Here is a 19,743-nt window from a genome sequence, read left to right as displayed (position 1 = left end):
CGACGACCTCCATGAATAGATAGACAGGAAAAGCTAAAAACGCTAGCAACAAAAACGTGAAACGTCCACAAACGTTTGGTGAAAAAGTGGCAAATAACTAAAAGGTAAGATGCCAAAAGACAAGATTAAATTCTAAAAAATCGAATAGCACAAATATTAAAATTGCAACAGCAAAAAATCCGACGAAAAAATACGAATAAAAGTATAGAAAACCAGCTGATTAGGGCAGTGGCAAAAACCGCGATTGAGACATCACTGATCAGCGCAGACGCACAAAAGACACAGCGCGCAGACAGACAGACATGATGACGACATGAAGTCTACGTAGTAGCGGAACGAATAACAAGTGAAACCGTTCCAATAGATGCTTTGTCAGATTTTACAATATTTTTACAAAATAGTTTGGAGAGCATGCTCATTTGAATTGTCCCGCTGCAATCAGTTGTTTCCGTTTTGCTATAATGCCAACAATACAACAGCAAAATATTGTGAATTTCCCATATAATATGTTTACTGCGTTAAAGTCCTGGACTCAAATAAGTCGAGAACTTGATAGACTCCGGAGTTTAGAGGATAAAATCGTGACTCAGAAAATCAATTTAGACCCGAGAGCTTATTTCAGTCCTGGACTCTGTAAGTCCAGAACTTATAGATCCCGAGCAAAGACCTTGAAGAGATCTTCATCTTAAGGTCTTTGATCCCGAGCTCGGAAACCAGCCCTATAAGGTTGATACCTTAGAAAACAATTCAGTGATAAGAGCAGTAAATTGCTTTCTTTGAAATAAATCATATTCTTTTGGATACTGTGTTTATAAAGCAATCAATATAAAATGAAAGAATAGCTTGATGCTTTTTACAAGTATATATTGTCAATATCACTATATTATAGTGGACAATATCAACGTCTTATTCTTTCAATTATGGAGAAATTCCACAACATCTCCAAATACCATACAATCAAATTATATATATTTTGTTTTATATGAACGTCCCACTTGAGATAAATACGGTACTCCACCGGCTGGAAATAGCCTATGTATTGAGCAATATATTAGAAATAAATAATGTTGTTTTATATGATTGTTATTTATTATGATTGCATATTAACGTCCAACTTAACATTTATACCTTACCCTGAAAAGCCTATATTTATTGATCAATATAATATATTATTAGATAATTTTATTAGAAATAATGTTTATTCAGAAAACCCACTATTCTCTTCCTTTTATTATATTGAAATGATTACTGTCTTTATTTTTTAAATTTAATGGATTTTAATAAAATCTCTGTTCTATAATGGTGTTTCAGAAAAAATGAAAAATGTTTCAAAACAGGATTTTTCAGCATAAACTTGCTACAGTGATTTTTCCCTCATCATTATATTCTATTGTTCTCCAACTACTACTTATATTAATTAGACAATTTTTTCTACATTTTATGAAATAGGTAACATCTCTTTGATACCTACATTTCATCATGAAGACGTAAGTCTATTTCACACATTCCATTGTTTGACTTTGATATACTAGGTATCTATTTCATTTTGTCTCGTTATATCTTCTTTCCTTTTTTGGTATATTATTCTTCTCCAATCTGTTGTTCTTCCTATCTTTAGTATTTTCTCCCTTCAATTCTCTATATTCACTCTTTTTATTCTTTCCAAGTATTTATTTTCACACTACAGTAAGTTGTATACTATTTATCATATTATTGTACTGTATTCTTCTCTATTTCAAACTTAGTTACAATATTGTTTTCAAAAATATTTTGCCAAATTTACTCCAAAAACACAAATAAGATGTAAGCTCGATAATGAGTCACTACAAATTTCTCTCTTTTTTACTTTCATATTATACCTCAAAGAGGACTAAAACTTGAAAAAGGAGAAGGACTCCTGGTTCTACTCATAAGTAAAACCTTGTTATGCTTGTTGAAGAAGAAAGTTGAATGAATACAGTATTTTTCAAAAAATAGAAGAGAAAAGTTGGCTATCAACTCAGATTCTCCTGAGTAAGTAATTTTGAAAATAATATACTTCTCCAATTGATATTTAATTTATCATTATTTAATCAAAACATGACAATTGATTATGATTTTTTCAAAATTAGTTTTTGAATATCAAAATTTAAAATTTTTAGTCTAGTCATTATTTTTAAAGTGGAAATTGGACTTTTTGAAGCGAAATCCTAACCTCATTCTTTTTTTGAAACTTTTATTCGTGACAATTTGGGAGAAGACAGTTTTGGGCTAAGCCTGTAGTCTTCTCCCAATAATATTATATATTTTTTTCATTCATTTCATCAATGAAATTAATAATAATAATATTTTTTATGACAAAATACCATTACTGGCTCTGTATGTGAATACACTTTCAGAGATATTTGAGAATAATCATATCTCATGATGAAGAAATAATTTATCCGTTTTTGATGCGTCCAGATAGTACAATGTGAGAGAGATTTTTGAAAGAATACTTAGTACAGTTTTGAAAATCACGATTATCAAAAAGGCATTAATTATAGCGTCTGCTTGCTCATTGCTATTCAATCAGCTGTTTAAATACACCCCAATCAAGTGTACACGTCAAGTTTCTAAAAAAATGTAGACGAATTTGTTATGGATAGCTAAAATTACTCTTCTTATTCATTTGATAATGTTGATTAAATCTCCTGTTCAATTTACTTATAAAATCTCTGTAAACTTTTACAATTATAAGTTTATTTTAACAGCAAAGTAAGTATCGTTGGTCAGCTGATATAATTTGTAGGTTATTATGCGTCTTTTCATTTGTGTATGTTTTGCATTTGAATTGTTACTTGTTCATTCAATTTGTAAATGGTAGAGAATCATTTAGTATAAAAATTACAAAGTTATGAATTTAGTATTATCGCGATTGCTGCATCACTTTATCGTAAACATCAACTTTGGTATTCATAATGCTATTTTCTCAAATATAACTTTAGTTCTAGGTCGTCCTTATTTTATTGAACGTTTCATTTATTTCAGATTAATGAGTGTAAACAATGAGTTGGTTTGATGCAACTGGGTTTGCCAATTTAGCTAAAACAGCGTTGAAAGGTGCTCAGAAAACAATCGATAAAGCTCTAGACATTAAAGATGAAGATCTCAACGCATCCGAATCTCAAACAGGTAGGCCTAATCCTATATTTTTTTAAAGAAATAAATGCAAATACTAATCTATTATCCTTAGTATTAAATTTGATGAATTCTTATTATAATTAGTCTATACCTTCTAATAACACCAATTTTTATTGCTTGTAACTTATGCTATGTAAAAACTAATAATCTTTCAGGATCCGAGTTCTTATTACCTAATTTTATAAAGAACAATAATTTACATCGTGCAAACGAATAAATGTTCTATAGCAGTTAGCTTATTAAAATCGATATATTTATTTATTAATGTATATAATAGTTGTAAAAACATATTATATATCTGATCATCACTCCCAAATAATATAAATATTTAGCGAGGAAGCTGATAGGTCTCAGGGTAAACCCCAAACACCCTTCACGTATTTCAGAGATTATAGTAAACATAATGTAAATGTTTTTCATGAACTGCTGAAAAAATAATCTTGTAATGTTGATGAAATAATGTATGAATCATTCTTAGAAATATAACCCTCTCACAAAAATCAGGCGTTCCCGCTAAAAAGAAAGAAAGTATCACTACTTAAGCAGAATAAATGGATGAATAATGATGTAAAAACAGCTAGGGAGGAATATAGAGATGCTGCTCTTTTCTATAGGCAATAAAAAACTAATACTCTCAAAAACTTATTAAAACATAAAAAGCAAGAATTCCATAACATTAAAAACACATGCAAAACACAACTCATCACTAGGCAAATATCAAATTCAGACAACCTGAGTAAGACTACATGGAATATAGATGAGGTGGGTAATAGAGCTAGTAATAAAAGAAGTAAACCTATAATCAAAATCGAAACCCAGTGAATCGAATAGCCAACGTCTTCAATTATCAATATGTATCTTTGGCTGAAAAAATAGGTACGGAAAGGCAGGGGAGAACAGAGGTTTGAATATTGTAGTAAAACATCAACTAACTCATTAAATTCAATATACTTGGCATCGGTATCCGAATATGAGGCGCTGCATGTTATAAGAACACTAAAAAACAAAAAGTCAGAGGCTCATGATGGATTTTCTAATTGGTTGGTAAAGGAATGCGACACTTTTATTTGTACACCTCTTGCCTTTATCATAAACAAATCTTTCGAGATGGGTGTATTCCCCATTGTAACTTGAAGATTGTAAAAGTTATTCCAAGTGCACCTGCGCTGATGCAGGCAACAATGCCATATCGCAGCTGTGAGGCAAATAGGGCATAATATGCGATAAATGTTGTACTGACATCAGTGGTACATCTTATTCCATGAGCGAAGTACATATGTGGCTGAAGCTAATTTTTTACACAAAAGGTCAATATGTTCACTCCAGTTCAGGTTCTTGTCCATCATGATACCAAGAAATTTTGTACAATCCTTTGTATTTGTTGGTTCATTGGTTACATTGTTGTCTATATTGAATATCTGTCCCTTTGGAGTGAAGTTTATATTTAATGTCTTGTCTTTGAATATCTGTCCCTTTGGAGTGAAGTTTATATTTACTGTCTTGTCTTTGAATATCTGTCCCTTTGGAGTGAAGTTTATATTTACTGTCTTGTCTTTGAATATCTGTCCCTTTGGATTGAAGTTTATATTTACTGTCTTGTCTTTATTAATTGATAGTTTCAGTTTTATACATATATTTGTGGCCATTTCAAGTCGAGCTTGTATTGTTGCTTTCGGATTCTCTGTCTGATTGGATTATTATGGTGGTATCGTCTACAAATAGTACACATTTTTGGTCCTTCTTGAGATTATTTGGGAAGTCATTTATGTAAATGAGAAGAACAAGGGTCCTAGGATTGACCCTTGAGGAACACCTTTGGATCTTTTGCAAAGAGATGATTTGTCACTAGTCAAGGCTGTGTGCTGCTGATAACTGATTTCAACATACTAATACCTTTCAGTGAAATAGTTTTGGATCCATTCTATGACTTGGCCCTGAATGTTTAGCTGTTTCAATTTTTTTATTAGGATTTCTTGGTCTAAGTTGTCGTATGCCTTCTGCAAGTCTAAGAACAGACCTGATGCTATCCTTTTTTCCTCCCAGATCTTATTAATCACCCTGCAGAGATATGCTATTGCTGTGTTTGTACTTCACCCCTTCCTAAAACCATGTTGAAATGATGAAATCAGTTCATTTTTTTTCAGATGTGCCATTAACTGATTGTACACCACCCGCTCAGTCAGCTTTGAAGTTCCAGGCAAATTTGATATTGGTCTGTAGTTACTTGGATTAAGCTTGTCTCCTTTCTTGATAACTGGATCCACTTTGGAAATCTTCATCTTACTAGGCAAAGTAGAATGACTCATTGAGGTGTTGATGATGTGGGTCAATGGTTTTATGACTTCTTCTTTGCAGAATTTCAGCATCTTCCCAGAGATTTCATCAAAGCCTGCCGAATTGTTGGACTTTAAATTATTAAGAAGTTCATCCATTTCGTGATGTGTGACATTTTTGAAGGTTGAGAAAATTGGTATACCATTGTCGGGCTCAGCTTCAGATGTGGTACTGGTTTGTGTGGTTCAATGCTTGAGGTGAGGTGAAGATGCCGTTGAAAATATTGCTGATTTCAAGTGGATCCGCTGTCAGCTGATCTGCCTTCCATCATGCTTATTTCTTTCACCATTCACAGTTTTCCACAGCTCTTTGGTTTTGTCTTTTGAGTTTTTCATTTTGTTCATTGTGTGATCCGTTCTCTTCCTTTTCACTTCAATGTCATAAGTTTTCTTAGACTCTTGAAACCTGACTTTGTCTTCGGTTGATCCTGTCAGCTGGTATCTGTCATGCAAACTTTGAAGGGAGGCTTTCATCTTCTGCAACTCACAATCCATGAAAATAATTTTATTTGGTACATTCATTTTTTTCGGCCCTAGAGGCATAAGGCTCATGTGGTCAAGGCTCTGGCGCATTTTTTGCAGAAAGTTATTATATTTCACTTCAACAGACTTTGGTTTAAAGACAGACTCCCAATTGGTCGTATTTAACATTTGCTTTAGTTCAATTAATTTGTTTTTTGAGACATTCCTAGAGTATCTGTAGGTGGTTTAACTTTTACTTCTATTTTTCATTTTGCATAGCAACAAATGGTGGTCTGACAGTGTTATATAGTGTGCTTTTACCTCAATCTCCTCTTGTTTGATAGTTGTGTAACACCCATCAATGCTGGATACAGTAGTGGGGGTTTTCCTTGTTACAGGGATGTGATGTATTCTGCATCCAAACTCAGATAACACATTTCGAAGGTCCTTTACACTACGTTCATCTGGTCTGAGTATGTCAAAGTTTGCATCTCCTAGTATAATTATATCATTTGACTGTTGTCTATATCCTAGTATCCTAGCATCTCCTAGTATTATTCTATTATTTGACTTCTTTGTGTGTTGTCCCAGTAACTGTCCCAATTTTCCTAAAAGTTCTGCTGTATCAGTGCTAGGAGATCTGTAGGTTCCTATTAGAATCAATTTTCTTGATTGATATTTGAGTATTAACCCAACAGTTTCAAACACTTGTTCCTTTGACTTGCATTGCTCTGGCAACTGAAGCTCATCTATGTCAACAGAAAAATTATTTTTTACAAAAACAGCTATGCCACCCCACATACGTCCAGTTCGGCAATAAATGGAGGTCAGTCTGAAACCTTCGATATTTGTGAGATTTAATTGGTCAGTGCCTAAGCCATGTTCCGAGATAATTAGAATATCAGGGTGAAATTTTTCGAGTTCTACAACCAGTCTATCAAGTTTATTTTGAAGACCTCTTTGAATATTTAGGTGGAGAACAGTCAACGACTTTTTATGTGAATGTGCATTTCCTATTGTTTTATTGGCTGTATTTTTTGGTCTATGGCGATTTCGGTCATCTTTCTGTTTGGTTAGCTGCTATCCTGAATTCCTGCCTTGACACTCCAGTGCACTTGCAAGTTGTTCTGGCAAGATTTTAGAACCTCCTAGGTTTAAACTTCGTCCATCCCAGCTCAGGTGACGCTTATGCAAATGATTTTATTGTAAATAAATGTAGCATTAAGCTGCCAGCACATAAACTTTAGAGCCTTGTTTTTTTCGTCAATGAATCTCTCACCTATATCCTCCCGAATTGGAATAGATGTAACGTACCAATTAGTGTGTGGAAACCGTTTAAAGTGAGCCATAATGGTCTCATGACATGATTCGGAGTCTTAGCCCTACACAGGTTATTTGAGCCTACATTGAGTAAAACTTTCGATGGAATAGTGTTTCTGATTTTAAATGCTCTACTGACATGTGTCTTTCTTTATTGTGTACGAACTTCTTAGTGTTGACCAGCATGGGTTCATAAAAGGAAAATCCACAGAAAAAGCAGTTGTTACCTTTGTCAATAGAATTATTGATAATTTGGATAAGAAAAAACATTTAGCTGCCACTTTTGTTGACTTAAGCAAGGCATTTAATACAGTTGAACTTACAATATTCTACTAGATAAATTGAAAAATATTGGCATTAGAGGGCTTGCACTGAAATTACTTGAGTCATATTATCTATATCATATCAGAGTAAAATATATCGAAATAAAAAACAGCAATGGCAATTTTGAATCTTGATCAAGAGAAGTCAAATTTGGAGTCCCTCAAGGATCGGTACTAGGTCCGCTTCTTTTCAACATCTACATAAATGATATAAAAGGCAGTGGATTAGGAGCTGATTTTACTTTATATGCGGATGACACTAGCATCCTAAATGCTGAGAATGACTGTGAGCAGCTGGAGATGGATGCTTATGTATCAGTCAATAACATCTATCAGTGGTTCAGTAGCATTAATCTGCATCTTAATTTTAGAAAAACTGTTAGAATTACCTTTGCAAATAATGTATGTTATATTGGTTTATTGCTGGAGGATGAATTCGTTTTAGAGGTTAAAGTGTGTAAATTTTCAGGAATTCATCTAGATTCTAGTCTTAACTGGCAATCTCATGTGGATCACACTTGTTGTTAACTAATTTGAGTTATTTTTATTTTAAGAACACTATCGAGTTATTTTTATTTTAAGAACACTATCGCGCTATTGTACTTTCAATATACTAAAATGTATATATTTTGCTTAATTTGAATGTCATCTGAGATATGGAGTAACACTCAAGGGCAATTCTTTTGAAAGAAATGTGAGAAAAATATTCACTTTGCAAAAAAAGCCATTAGATGTATGTGTAAACTGATGAGATATCAGTCCTGCCGAGACTATTTTAAAATTAAAAGTAGGCTATTCTCACATTTCCATCTTTGTTCACATACAAGACTATCCTTAGCACCGTTGATAATAATTTTCTACCCACTAATAGCAATATCCACAGTCATAGAACAAGAACTGCCAATAACTATCGTTTACCTATTGTTAATTTAGCGATAGATAGCAAAGAAAAAATCCATTTTATCAAGGATTAAATTTTTACAATAGGCTCCCAAAGAAATAAAATTTATTAAAATGAATAAAAATGTATTTAAAGCCCAAGTAAAGAACTATTTATCAAATGGTGGCTTCTATTCCATAAAGGAATACATGGATAATTAGTGGATACTTTCCAATAATATTGTGTAGTTATCAATTAGTAGCTGTGGTTGATAACTTATTGTACTTTTGTGTTTGTACTTTGTGACATTGATCATTTTCAAGTATTTAATTTATTTTTATAATAATTGACGTTTGCCTATCTGTAATTGTACAGCTTTTTATCCAATAAAAATATTTATTTATTTATTATTTAATAGTTATTCGATATTAAAAATCCTACATTATTTTAGAAGGATGCTACGATTTGACTAAACGTGAAAATTTAATTCATTCAGGGTCAGGGATAACAGCTTATTTCGCCCGCACTGGCGAAAATTGTTTGTACTTCTCTTCTTCCTCGATGATGGCCCCCTGTTGTAAATATATGCAATGGCAGAAGTAGTCAGAGTAGTTGGTAGCAAATCAATTCGCATTTCGTTTGCCAATATCTTAATATTCTTTCCAGCTGCTAGCATCGATGCGTTCGGAGATACCTTTTTCAATGCTTGGGGAGTCGACGAACCAGCCGTCAAAGTAGACGATAGCTTGGGACCAGTGACGTCACCACCCGCACCCTCTGACGCAGAAGCTAGCGTAGTGACGCAACCCACTGCGTTGCCGAAAAAGCTCACCTCCAGCACCAGTCTGTGGGGGTCGTTCACTGGCTCGTTCTTCGAGAATCCCAAGAACACGACGGAAGGTGTGTTAAGATTAACTCACTCTCTTGAACTCTTCGAGAAATCTTTAGACTTTGAGATTATTTTCTTGTATAAACTTAGGAACATAATGCGATTGATGTACTTGTAGGAATTTGGAACTTGTTTGAACATCAGACAATCAATGTAGAGTTTGTTGTAGTTCATATCACCCCCTCTATCACTAAATATACTGATTATACCATTCAAAAATTGTCCAGAAATATTCTCTGATCTTCGAAGGATTCTTGATTTACAAGGATCAACAGATTTCACAAGAATAATTTACAAAAGATGCCTCTCTTTGATTAATGAAAGTAAACTTCTCAATTGTATAGGTTTCATTTCACTATTATTCATCATGCAATTGGAGACGAGACATAGGGTCAAAATCTATTCTCCCTTTGAATGAAATATATAGTCTTATCCCCCCCCCCTCTACTAAGCTTATCTTACTAACCGATAGTAATTAAATTCGTACGTCGTCAAGATAAGATGTCATGGATGGGTCAGTTTCGTCTAGCATCTTCGCAGGACAATAGTGGGGCTGGTATATCGGCGAAAAACATTTCAGCTGTTCTACCTGAAACAAGGGTGATGGCTTACGAACATTTGATACCTTCAACGCTTGAACTGCTAAATACGACCAGAACAATCGCTCGGGAGAAAGGATATCGCTTTGTGTGGGTACGTGATGGTAATATTCTTGTCAAAAAAGACGAAACCAGTAAGAATGTTTTACATATTAAAAGTGATGTGGACCTTTCTAAGATGTAAGTACTAAAGACTTGTTTAACAATGAACAGTAAAATAATTTTATTATGGACATTTTTGAAAATTTAGATGAATTCGATGAAGTTGAGACATTATGTTTCAATAACTCTAATGATTATTACAATATTATTTCTAATCAACCCAGTGTAAATTTTGATATAATTCATAGTAATATCAGATTCATTGGGAAGAATTTAGACGAGTTCTGTTTAGAATTTGCTAATGTATTGCCATTTATAGACATGATTGTATTATCTGAGACGGGTCACCAAGGTGTTAGGCCCATAGGGTGTGATATACCTGGTTTTAATCAGTACTATTCAATGAATCACACAAATAGAAATGGGGGTGTAGTAGTTTACTTGAAAAAAGATTATGATCATGTTCATGTGCGGGAATGCACAATAGTTGGGGCTAGTTGTCTCGTGATAGAGCTGAAAATTTTTGAGGAGGAGTGGGTTATTGTTTGTGCTTACAGATCACCTAATGATAATTGCCAGGACTTTGTTAACTCTTTAGCTGAGCTGCTTTCGAATTTAAATTTAGGAAAAAATATTATATTTGTAGGAGATATAAATATTGATATCTTGAATAATAGAAATAACATCCACACTGAATCTTATTTGAATTTATTGAACGAAAATGGGCTTATATCTTATGTGAATTGTTTTACAAGGGTTCCATTTCAGGGAACACCTTCGTGTTTAGATCATTATTTCGGTAATGTTCACACTAATAAGCACATTGAACCCATGGTATTGAAGACTTGTATTACTGATCACTATGTTACTTCTCTTAGGGTTCGTTGTGAAATAGACTTGACTAACAATGCTGCTCAGTTGCCACTTGTTGCCACCAGGCTCGATTATGATAGGCTTTTGTCTCTTATCCAGTCTGAGGGCTGGCAGTCTGTATTTTCTAGTAGGGATGTTAATGTTTCAACAGATAACTTTGTAGCAACTCTACAAAGCTATATTGAAAAATCCACTATAAATGTAGCCAAATCTAGTTCGAGGTTTAAAAAAATCAAGCCATGGATTACTCAAGGTTTAGTATTTTCTATTAGAAGAAAGCAAGCTCTATTTAACAAATGTAAAAATGAACCATTCAATTTAAATCTGAGAAATTATTTTAGAAGTTATCGAAATAGATTGACAGTCCTTATTAGAGAAGCTAAACGATTGTATTATAGCAGAAAAATTGAGGAGGCTGGAAATGATGTAAAACGGACTTGGAATGTAGTTAGGGAGGTAGCTAGTTGTAAAATAAGGAAGGAGTGTTTGGAAGAAATTGAAATTGATGGTAATGTCTATAGTGCTAGGGATAATCCCAATATATGTGCTAATGCTTTAAACGATTTTTTCATCTCTATAGGAGAGAAAATGGTACAAAATATTCCTAGTGAGCCTGGTGACGATTTGCAACCAGACAATCCCCACAATCCGCAAGATTATTTTACTTTTCAATATGTATCAGAGACTGAGGTTGTGGAGGCGATCGAGAGTCTTAGAGGTGCATCTGGGCCTGGTCATGATGGCATTACTGTATCTGTTTTAAAATCTGTTAAAAGTATTGTTGCCTCTCCACTCAAACACATTATTAATGTAAGTTTTGAACAAGGTATTTTTCCAGATTCTTTTAAAACAACTGTAGTAAAACCAATATTCAAATCACAAGACAAAAGGAAAATTACCAACTATAGACCTATAAGTTTACTTTCGAATTTGGCTAAAATAATTGAAAAATGTGTAAAGAGACAACTACATAAATTTCTGGAAGTGAATAATATTCTGTCAAAAAATCAATTTGGTTTTAGAGAGGGGATGGGAACACAGGAAGCAATTGCTGCTTTTGTTCAAGAAACAATCTTAAACTTGGATGTAGGTAGGAGACAAATAGCTATTTTTCTTGATCTTGCAAAAGCCTTTGATACAGTTTGCCATGATCGTCTACTTGATTGTCTCCGTAGCCTTGGTCTTGAGGATGTGGCACTGGGATGGTTTTGCAGTTATTTAAAGAATAGGCAACAATGTGTTAGAGTCAATAACACTGTTAGTGAATATAAATCTGTTAAAATGGGAATCCCGCAGGGAACAGTGATTGGACCTTGCCTCTTCCTGATCTATATTAATGACTTTTGTAACCTTAATTTAATCAATGGGAAAATATTGTCATTTGCAGACGATGCAGTTTTAATTTTTCATGAAGAAAACTGGGCTAGCACATATGACTCAGCTGCTAGGGGACTGGGAGAAGTAAAAAAATGGCTTGATAGAAGAAAACTGACTCTGAATTTGTCCAAAACAAAATACATCTCTTTTTCCTTGAATATACAGAATCAGCCAGTTAATATGTCACTTGTTTTGCATTCTCCAAATTGTCTTAGTCATGTAGATTTAGGGTGTTCAGTTAATTGTAATAAAATAGAGAAGGTTAGCAGTATCAGATATCTTGGAGTAATGGTTGATCAGCATTTAAAGTGGGATGTACATTTGTCGCAGCTTACTACACGATCTAGAAAACTTATTTATTTATTTGTGAAATTACGTTCTGTTTTGCCTATGAAAGTCATGAAGATAGTGTATTATGCACTGGCACAGTCATTGCTCCAATATGGTATTGTGGGTTGGGGTGGTGCATATACAAATGTTCTAAAACCAGTAAAAACAATACAAAATTTAATATTAAAAATTATTCTGAAAAAGAATAGAATGTATTCAACAAGATTGGCTTTTTTGGAATTTTCAGTTCTACCGATTAGACAGATATACCTGAAACACATCATATTATATTATAAGAAGCTATCACTTTTTCATTTCATTAATAGAACGGATTGTGCTATTACAAGACGGGAGGAGTCAGGTCTGGTTACTGTTCCTAGATTATTGACTACTGCTGGTCAGCGTAGCTTCATATATTTATCTCCATTATTTTTTAATATTCTTCCAAGTAATTTGAGAGGTTTACTCGCCCAAAAAAACTTTGGACTACATTTGAAAAAGTATCTGGTTAGCTCTCATGGCTGGGATAGTGCCGAGAATTTCTGGATTACATTAGTATAGTAATTATTCCAATTGAATAGATTTCATTTTGTACCACATCTTATATCATGTTATACACTGGGCTAGGCAATATCAGGTCATTATTATAATTTATTATAATTTACAAATTTTGTTGCATTCTAACACATATTGTATGTAAATATATTGATCTATTATAGCATCACTGATTTATCTTGTTTATTGAAAGGATTTGATTTTAGTTGTTAATGTATATACTGTAATGTTAATTAATAATAAGTAAGTAGTCAAAGTACGGCTGCTCCTTCCCCAAGCTCGAGCTTGCTCTTTTGGGGAAGTAGTTCCTTATGTTTATTTGTATTTCCTATTGATTCATTTTGTTGTTATATTTCTAAATTGTGAATTATTGTAATGCTTTTTCAAGGAATAAATAAATAAATAAAAAAAAAAAATAAATCTCAATTTGTAGTTAAATTCTCCAAAACAGTATATCACAGCCAAACATATACTATCCTAGACCCTCTGCTTTTCCTATCGTTGTAAAATGCTCCAGTAAAACAATATAATGTAGTAAAACTACAGTTTAGGCATTCCATTGATATTAGTGTCATATCTTTTTGATACGTAGTACTTTTTTATTAAAAGTAACCTTATTCAAATAACGTGCCGTCTGTATGTAAACTCGCACATCATCAAACGTCTCAGTCACTGTATCTTCTATATGATTGTATGTAGGAAGCATGGCTCCTTCAACATTTATTTTCACTCACTACCACTCTACTCTATTAGAGATAGAAAAGGTATTTTAGAATCTTACATAAAATCTTCTAAAATATGTGTTTCTTTATGAATTTCAGGTGAAAGCAGTAGTATTAGCAAGGACGCATCCCCCAGTCGACCAACGAATCTGGTCACGGAGGGACGGCGAGGGGGCAAAGCGGGAGCATTCCGCTCCATATCGTTGGAGCTGCCTGTCCACAGCAAGGTCAGCGGTGACCAGTCGTCACTACTATCTCCGGCGAAAGATGACTCGAAAAAAGGTGATTTTTTAGTTTCATAAATATAATAAAACGGGAATAAAAGGAACATGTTCCTTAAGATGATTATGAATCGGGAACAGCTTACAGTAAAGTAGGATGTGAATTAATTCTAACTTTTTCCTAGTAGGCTATATGTAAGCAAAGCTCCATCGATCTTAGCCGAATTTTATGTAAGGAATGTTTACTGTACGTATCGGCTTGTTAGATCGAAGTTTAGTTCAAACAATCCCAATCAGTTAGAAGAAGCAATAAAAACCTCTTTTTCAAAATCTAGTAGGCCTATACTTATGTCTTCACTTGTTAGCGTGATAGTCAATGTAATGGCGTTCAAGTTGAGTACACTTGATCAAGCAACTTGAATGATCTTTTCTGTGTAAGTTACCTGTTTCTAGTAGTCAAGTACTACTTGAACGAGCGATGATAGACTTAAACAAGCGTTTACTAAAGGTAAGTTCATTCAAATTTATCTGATCAAGTGAACTTGACCAATGTAGAGGTTCTCTATCCAATATTAAGGTCACATGGTCAAAATACTAAGTTTTAAAACAGGTTTTTTTATTAATTTTCTTTTTAATAATTAATAAAATTTCCTTCCAGTAATATGAATGTGCAAATTTACGAGTTTAATCTAAACTTAGTCAACTGTAACTTATGATTGAATTTAGAGAAAAGTTGATGAACAATCTAATTGCCGTATATGTATTTCTCTATTTACAAAACTTGACAAATTAAACAGTTGAATTTCTCATTTGGTAGCTACGTCGACTGAAACACAAAGTGTCGGCGACACTGCACCAGCTGATCAACATCAAAAACGGAAAGAGGCGCAGGAAAGCGTAGGAGAGGAGGAGGGGGCAGAAGAGGAGGCAAGCGAGCGAACAGGGGCTGACGACGGCAGCAGTATTAGAGACGAGATCAGGAACTATCCGGCGGTTGAAGTGGTGATGAGGGAGCGGAAACCGCGCAACTATACTAACCGACTGTCGGCCATATCGTCCGAGGGTGATAGAAGGTATTTTGAACAGGCTAAACTAGGTTCAGACTAAACTAGGTTATTCCCAACGTTAGTTGACAGATAACTCTCTCTACTAACATTGGTTTATTCCAATCTTTAAGCTATAATATCGGGGCACCGAGCTTCGCTCGTTATTTTTATTTATTGATAAACAAAATACAATTCTCTAAAATGATCGTGTTCATATTTTACAGCTGGCTATACGTCAGCTTATGAATTTCGGGGATGCGATATTTTGATTTTCCACAGAATCACTCGCTCACTTTTTACTATCCACAGACGACGAAAGTCTCAGCTGTTTCAGCCAAGGATGAATTATCCTTTCAATGTCGTTCAGCGAGTTTTCCCAAGGATGAGACCTAGTGCAATCGAATTTTTATATCATAAACCTACTATGTTCCAAATTTCGTGAAAATCGTTTGAGCCGTTTTCGAGATCTGTTGAACATAAATTACCAGATATAAACAGATATACAGAAATTGCTCGCTTAATATGATAGGATTGAGATTTAAGTTCTAAAGTCAACATCTGATCAAATTGCAATCCTTGTCTGACTTCATTTGACAGGGCAGATAACTCCATTATTTTCCAGCTATGCACCGTTGCCATATCGTTTGTGACTAAAAAGAAATATAATGAACTACAAGAATATTTAATCTCAATTATAAGAATTTACCATTAAATCATGAAACTACTTATCACCTTGGTGTATGTAATATATTCTATAGTAAGGTTCACGTTATAATGACAGTATAGTTCACATTATAATGGCAGTGAAGAAAGATAGGAGAAAAACGTTGCCGATCCTCTGGTTTGTCAATGCCTTTTATAAACGGTAGCTGATACAGGTTTATGATGTAATATTAACTGTTCATTCTCGTTTAAAATAATCAATTATATTTTATTAAGCAAGAAATGATACTTTTCAATAATTCCATAATGAATTTTCATAATTGAGATGAAATATTTTGCTAATCAATTATTAATTTTACATTGTTAAAAGATATGGCTTCTTTGTTCTACTTTGATCTGGCAACAGAGCAAAGCGAGAAAGAGATAGCGCTATCCGCTTTGTTGAATGATAGACAAGGATAGCAATACCATTGCTGAACAAACACCGCCATTATAACGTTGACCTCACTATAGTTATAAATTGATCATTATTAACAAGAATTAGCAATCAATATTAGATAAGATATACCGTGATTTCTTGAATCACAGCTATTCACTATAGAAGGCGGTGGAAACGGTAAAGTGTCATCAATACGTTCCTATCATTTCTACTGATTTTATAACATGAATCTCACTATAGGAAAAATATCGAATGAATATCTGAGATAATAATAATAATATCAAGTGATCTGGCTGGCTCAGGTCTGGTGTCAGAGTTTTCAGGTCGAAACTAATCAATAACAGGGCCTCTGACATGACCTAACAACTACGTTTTAGGCAGCCGGAACCGACGGCCTAACGTGCAATCTGAAACACGGGAGTAGCCCGATATAAATATCTTGCCCGGGCTGGGCAATAATCTGAGGTTATTAAGCGACATGCAAAATCCAACCATTATGCATTGTTTTAAGAATCAGTATTGCAGGGCCTGGTTGTCAGTGTTTGACTGACATCTAGGCCCTGCAAGAGCACAAAAACGCTACTTTCAACTCGATGGTTGATGGAAACTTAGTCGAAGTTCAAACTAGAAACTTAGTCACCATGGCTATCCTATTATATTAATCGAGCAATTTCTGTAGGCTATATATTTTTATATCTGGTTATTTTTGACGTGACAACGTCTTATAAATTGGTTTGCCGGTTGACACTTCAAGAAACTGCGTTACGTTCCCACGTTATGCGCTCACAATGAGAGCGAGTGAGAGCGTTCGTTTCGGTTCACGGTCGTCTGGAAAGAGCACGAATAGGAGCAGTGGCGAGCAACGCAGCAGCAATCCAAAGGCATTCACCTGGAGAGAGAGTGAAACGGAGCAGTCAACCTGCGCAGGCGCCGCAAGCAATTTCCTGCGACTGCGCCTGCTTAGGTGAATAAGTGAATAGGTTATGTTGTAGTAATCACAATGTTGTGGTTCAGTGCGAGATTCTTTGTATAAATTAATGTTTTCAATATAATTCTTTGTATAAATAAATGTTTTAAATTGTTACTATTATTTCATCCTTCTTCCTACTATACGAATGAATATTCACATTAAAATTATTTTACCACTCATAGTCGTTGTCACGTAAAACTTTCGCCCGTATACCGACTTTACAGGCACCCATGCAATTTTATATCTGGTTATCTGGCTATTTATATGGTTATGTTTATGTTCAACGGCTCTCGAAAACGGCTCTAACGATTTCCACGAAATTTGGAACATAGTAGGTCTATGATATGAAAATTCGATTGCACTAGGTCTCATCCCTGGGAAAACTCGCTGAATGACATGAAAAGGATAACAATTATTCATCCTTGGAAAAACAGATGATAATTTCGTCGTCTGTCGATAACAGATGATGCATGTGCCTGTGTGGGAGATCAGCTGTATAATCATTCAAACAGCTTACCGTATCTCACGAGAAATATGATCTAGAAATTAAAATAGGTTTGATCAAAATAATCTGATTTATTGACATGGCATGGTATATCATAATTTTCAAAGTTAATCATTATTTTACAGTTTTAAGTGTATGGTGAGTGTTATTTTGTTTTTATTCAATTTGGTTTGCAAGCAATTTGACCTGAATTCAAGTGTATGGAACATAACCTTCTTTTTGGAATATGTATAGTGTATAAATCAAAATTCGGGGAAGAATCAGGTTTGGGATGTGCCTGTTAGTCCTTCTCCAATCATTTTTAAGAATTGAGTTCTGTTTATCAATAAATAAATAACGAGCGAAGCTCGGTGCCCCGATATTGCACTTTTACAGCAGTAAAGAATGTTTGAAGGATTGTGTTACAAAAAATAGTTAAGTAAACACATCAAAACGAATCTTTGTGAGTTAAATTTGTGACTTTGTAAGTCAAATTTGCAAAACTTATTCCCGGTTTTTACAGTGAGAATCACTTTACATTGTCAGCATTGGTATAATGGGAAGAATTACTGTTATGTACCATCACTGATAGTTTGAAATGAGTCTTACTGTCGATCATCCAACAAATTTTTCATTAGTTAATGGACCTTCAAAGTTGAAGATGAGATGTAGTGGTATTTATTCATAATACAAAGATGTAGTCAAATATTATCACAATTGAAATATTATGTGGAGAAAAACAAAATGATTGTGGCGAAGTGTGATGATGTGGTGACACTATAGGCTTTGAAGCATGTTTGTGTTTGTCTCAAAATGAATCCTTGATATTTGACTAGATTTTTCTGTTTTTATTACTACCCAACTTATCATCATCATAATCATCATCATCATCAGTATTCTGCCCTAGGGCAGGTCCATTCATTATTCCTGATTCCTCTCTGTCCTGTGCGATTCTGTTCAGCATGAACTATTTTCCCTCCTCCCTAACATTATCCTCCTCTTCTCCGCCCTAGCACCCTAACTTCCTCCACCCTCCCTCACAAACTCATATTAATTTTATTTCTTTATTACTACTTATTCCACTCTCGATGATCCACATATTTGATTGATTAATCAGTATGATGATTCATTTTGTGTCTGACAGATCGCTAGAAAGCTGCGAAGTGATCGGCTCGTTGACGCCGGAGTCTGAGCGCACCACTTCCATATCGACGTCGTCCTCGGTGGCCCGGTTGAGGCAGAGTGGCTCGTTCGGCTCGGTCGAAGTCCTAACTTCGCCCTCCTCGGTCGAGGTGCTCGGCTCCTCTTCCTCCAACACCACTTCTGTCGATGACACCAACAAAGAGAGGTACATCTCTAGCTAGTGTTAGGCTATCTGTTTCATTAATTTACTGTAGATGATACCTTTCAAAGAAATACTATCTATCCATCAAACTCACATGTGAATTCTTTGCTTAATTTTCATTTATCAATTCATATAAAATCAAGAGATGAATCTGTCACAATTAAGAACACCAATAGTTATTAATTTAACAAGAAACTTGTTCACACAATCTCTCACTCCAATGTCATCGTGCAGTCATAAATTTTCATATGAAGAACAATTTGCTCAATTAAGTTTAAGGTAAATTGAATTATTTGAACAATCAAAAAGACAAAAATTAAACAATCTAATTTGAAGTTCATGTCAGTATTGAAGTTTTAAGGTGTGTATAGACATAGCAGTTCAGAATGGATCAAAAATGTACTTGTATGAAATACAAATGATTAATAAATGAATGGAGATTTTGGAATTGTTAGAATCTCGACCTTTCTGGAAAGGAGTTGAAAAGTTTGCCAATAGGTTTAGTCTTTCATATCACACAGAAGTATTCTGTATTTTTGACAATTCCTATACTCTACTGGCAGTTTCAAAGGACATATTACAAACAAAAATGATAAGGAGAAACATTAAGGCGGGATGCACACCGGAGAAACGCGTTTCGTGAAAAAA

General features: G+C 34.3%; 1 protein-coding gene across 1 annotated transcript in view; it reads left to right on the top strand.

The window, feature by feature from the left end:
* Positions 1-2,544: 2,544 nt before the first annotated feature.
* The window catches only part of LOC111060202 (TATA element modulatory factor), a 57,611-nt gene continuing 40,412 nt past the window's right edge, over positions 2,545-19,743 (top strand). The window contains exons 1-6 of the mRNA XM_039429576.1: positions 2,545-2,736; positions 3,010-3,153; positions 9,147-9,380; positions 14,027-14,209; positions 14,966-15,221; positions 18,895-19,098. Of these exons, the coding sequence (XP_039285510.1) occupies positions 3,027-3,153; positions 9,147-9,380; positions 14,027-14,209; positions 14,966-15,221; positions 18,895-19,098 (1,004 nt within the window). The 5' untranslated portion in view covers positions 2,545-2,736; positions 3,010-3,026. The remainder of the gene's footprint in view (positions 2,737-3,009; positions 3,154-9,146; positions 9,381-14,026; positions 14,210-14,965; positions 15,222-18,894; positions 19,099-19,743) is intronic.

This window comes from Nilaparvata lugens, chromosome 5 (assembly GCF_014356525.2).
Source record: "Nilaparvata lugens isolate BPH chromosome 5, ASM1435652v1, whole genome shotgun sequence".
In the NCBI taxonomy this organism is placed as follows: Eukaryota; Metazoa; Arthropoda; class Insecta; order Hemiptera; family Delphacidae; genus Nilaparvata; species Nilaparvata lugens.
Note: the sequence above shows the minus strand (reverse complement) of the source record. Positions and strands in the feature narration are given on the sequence as shown.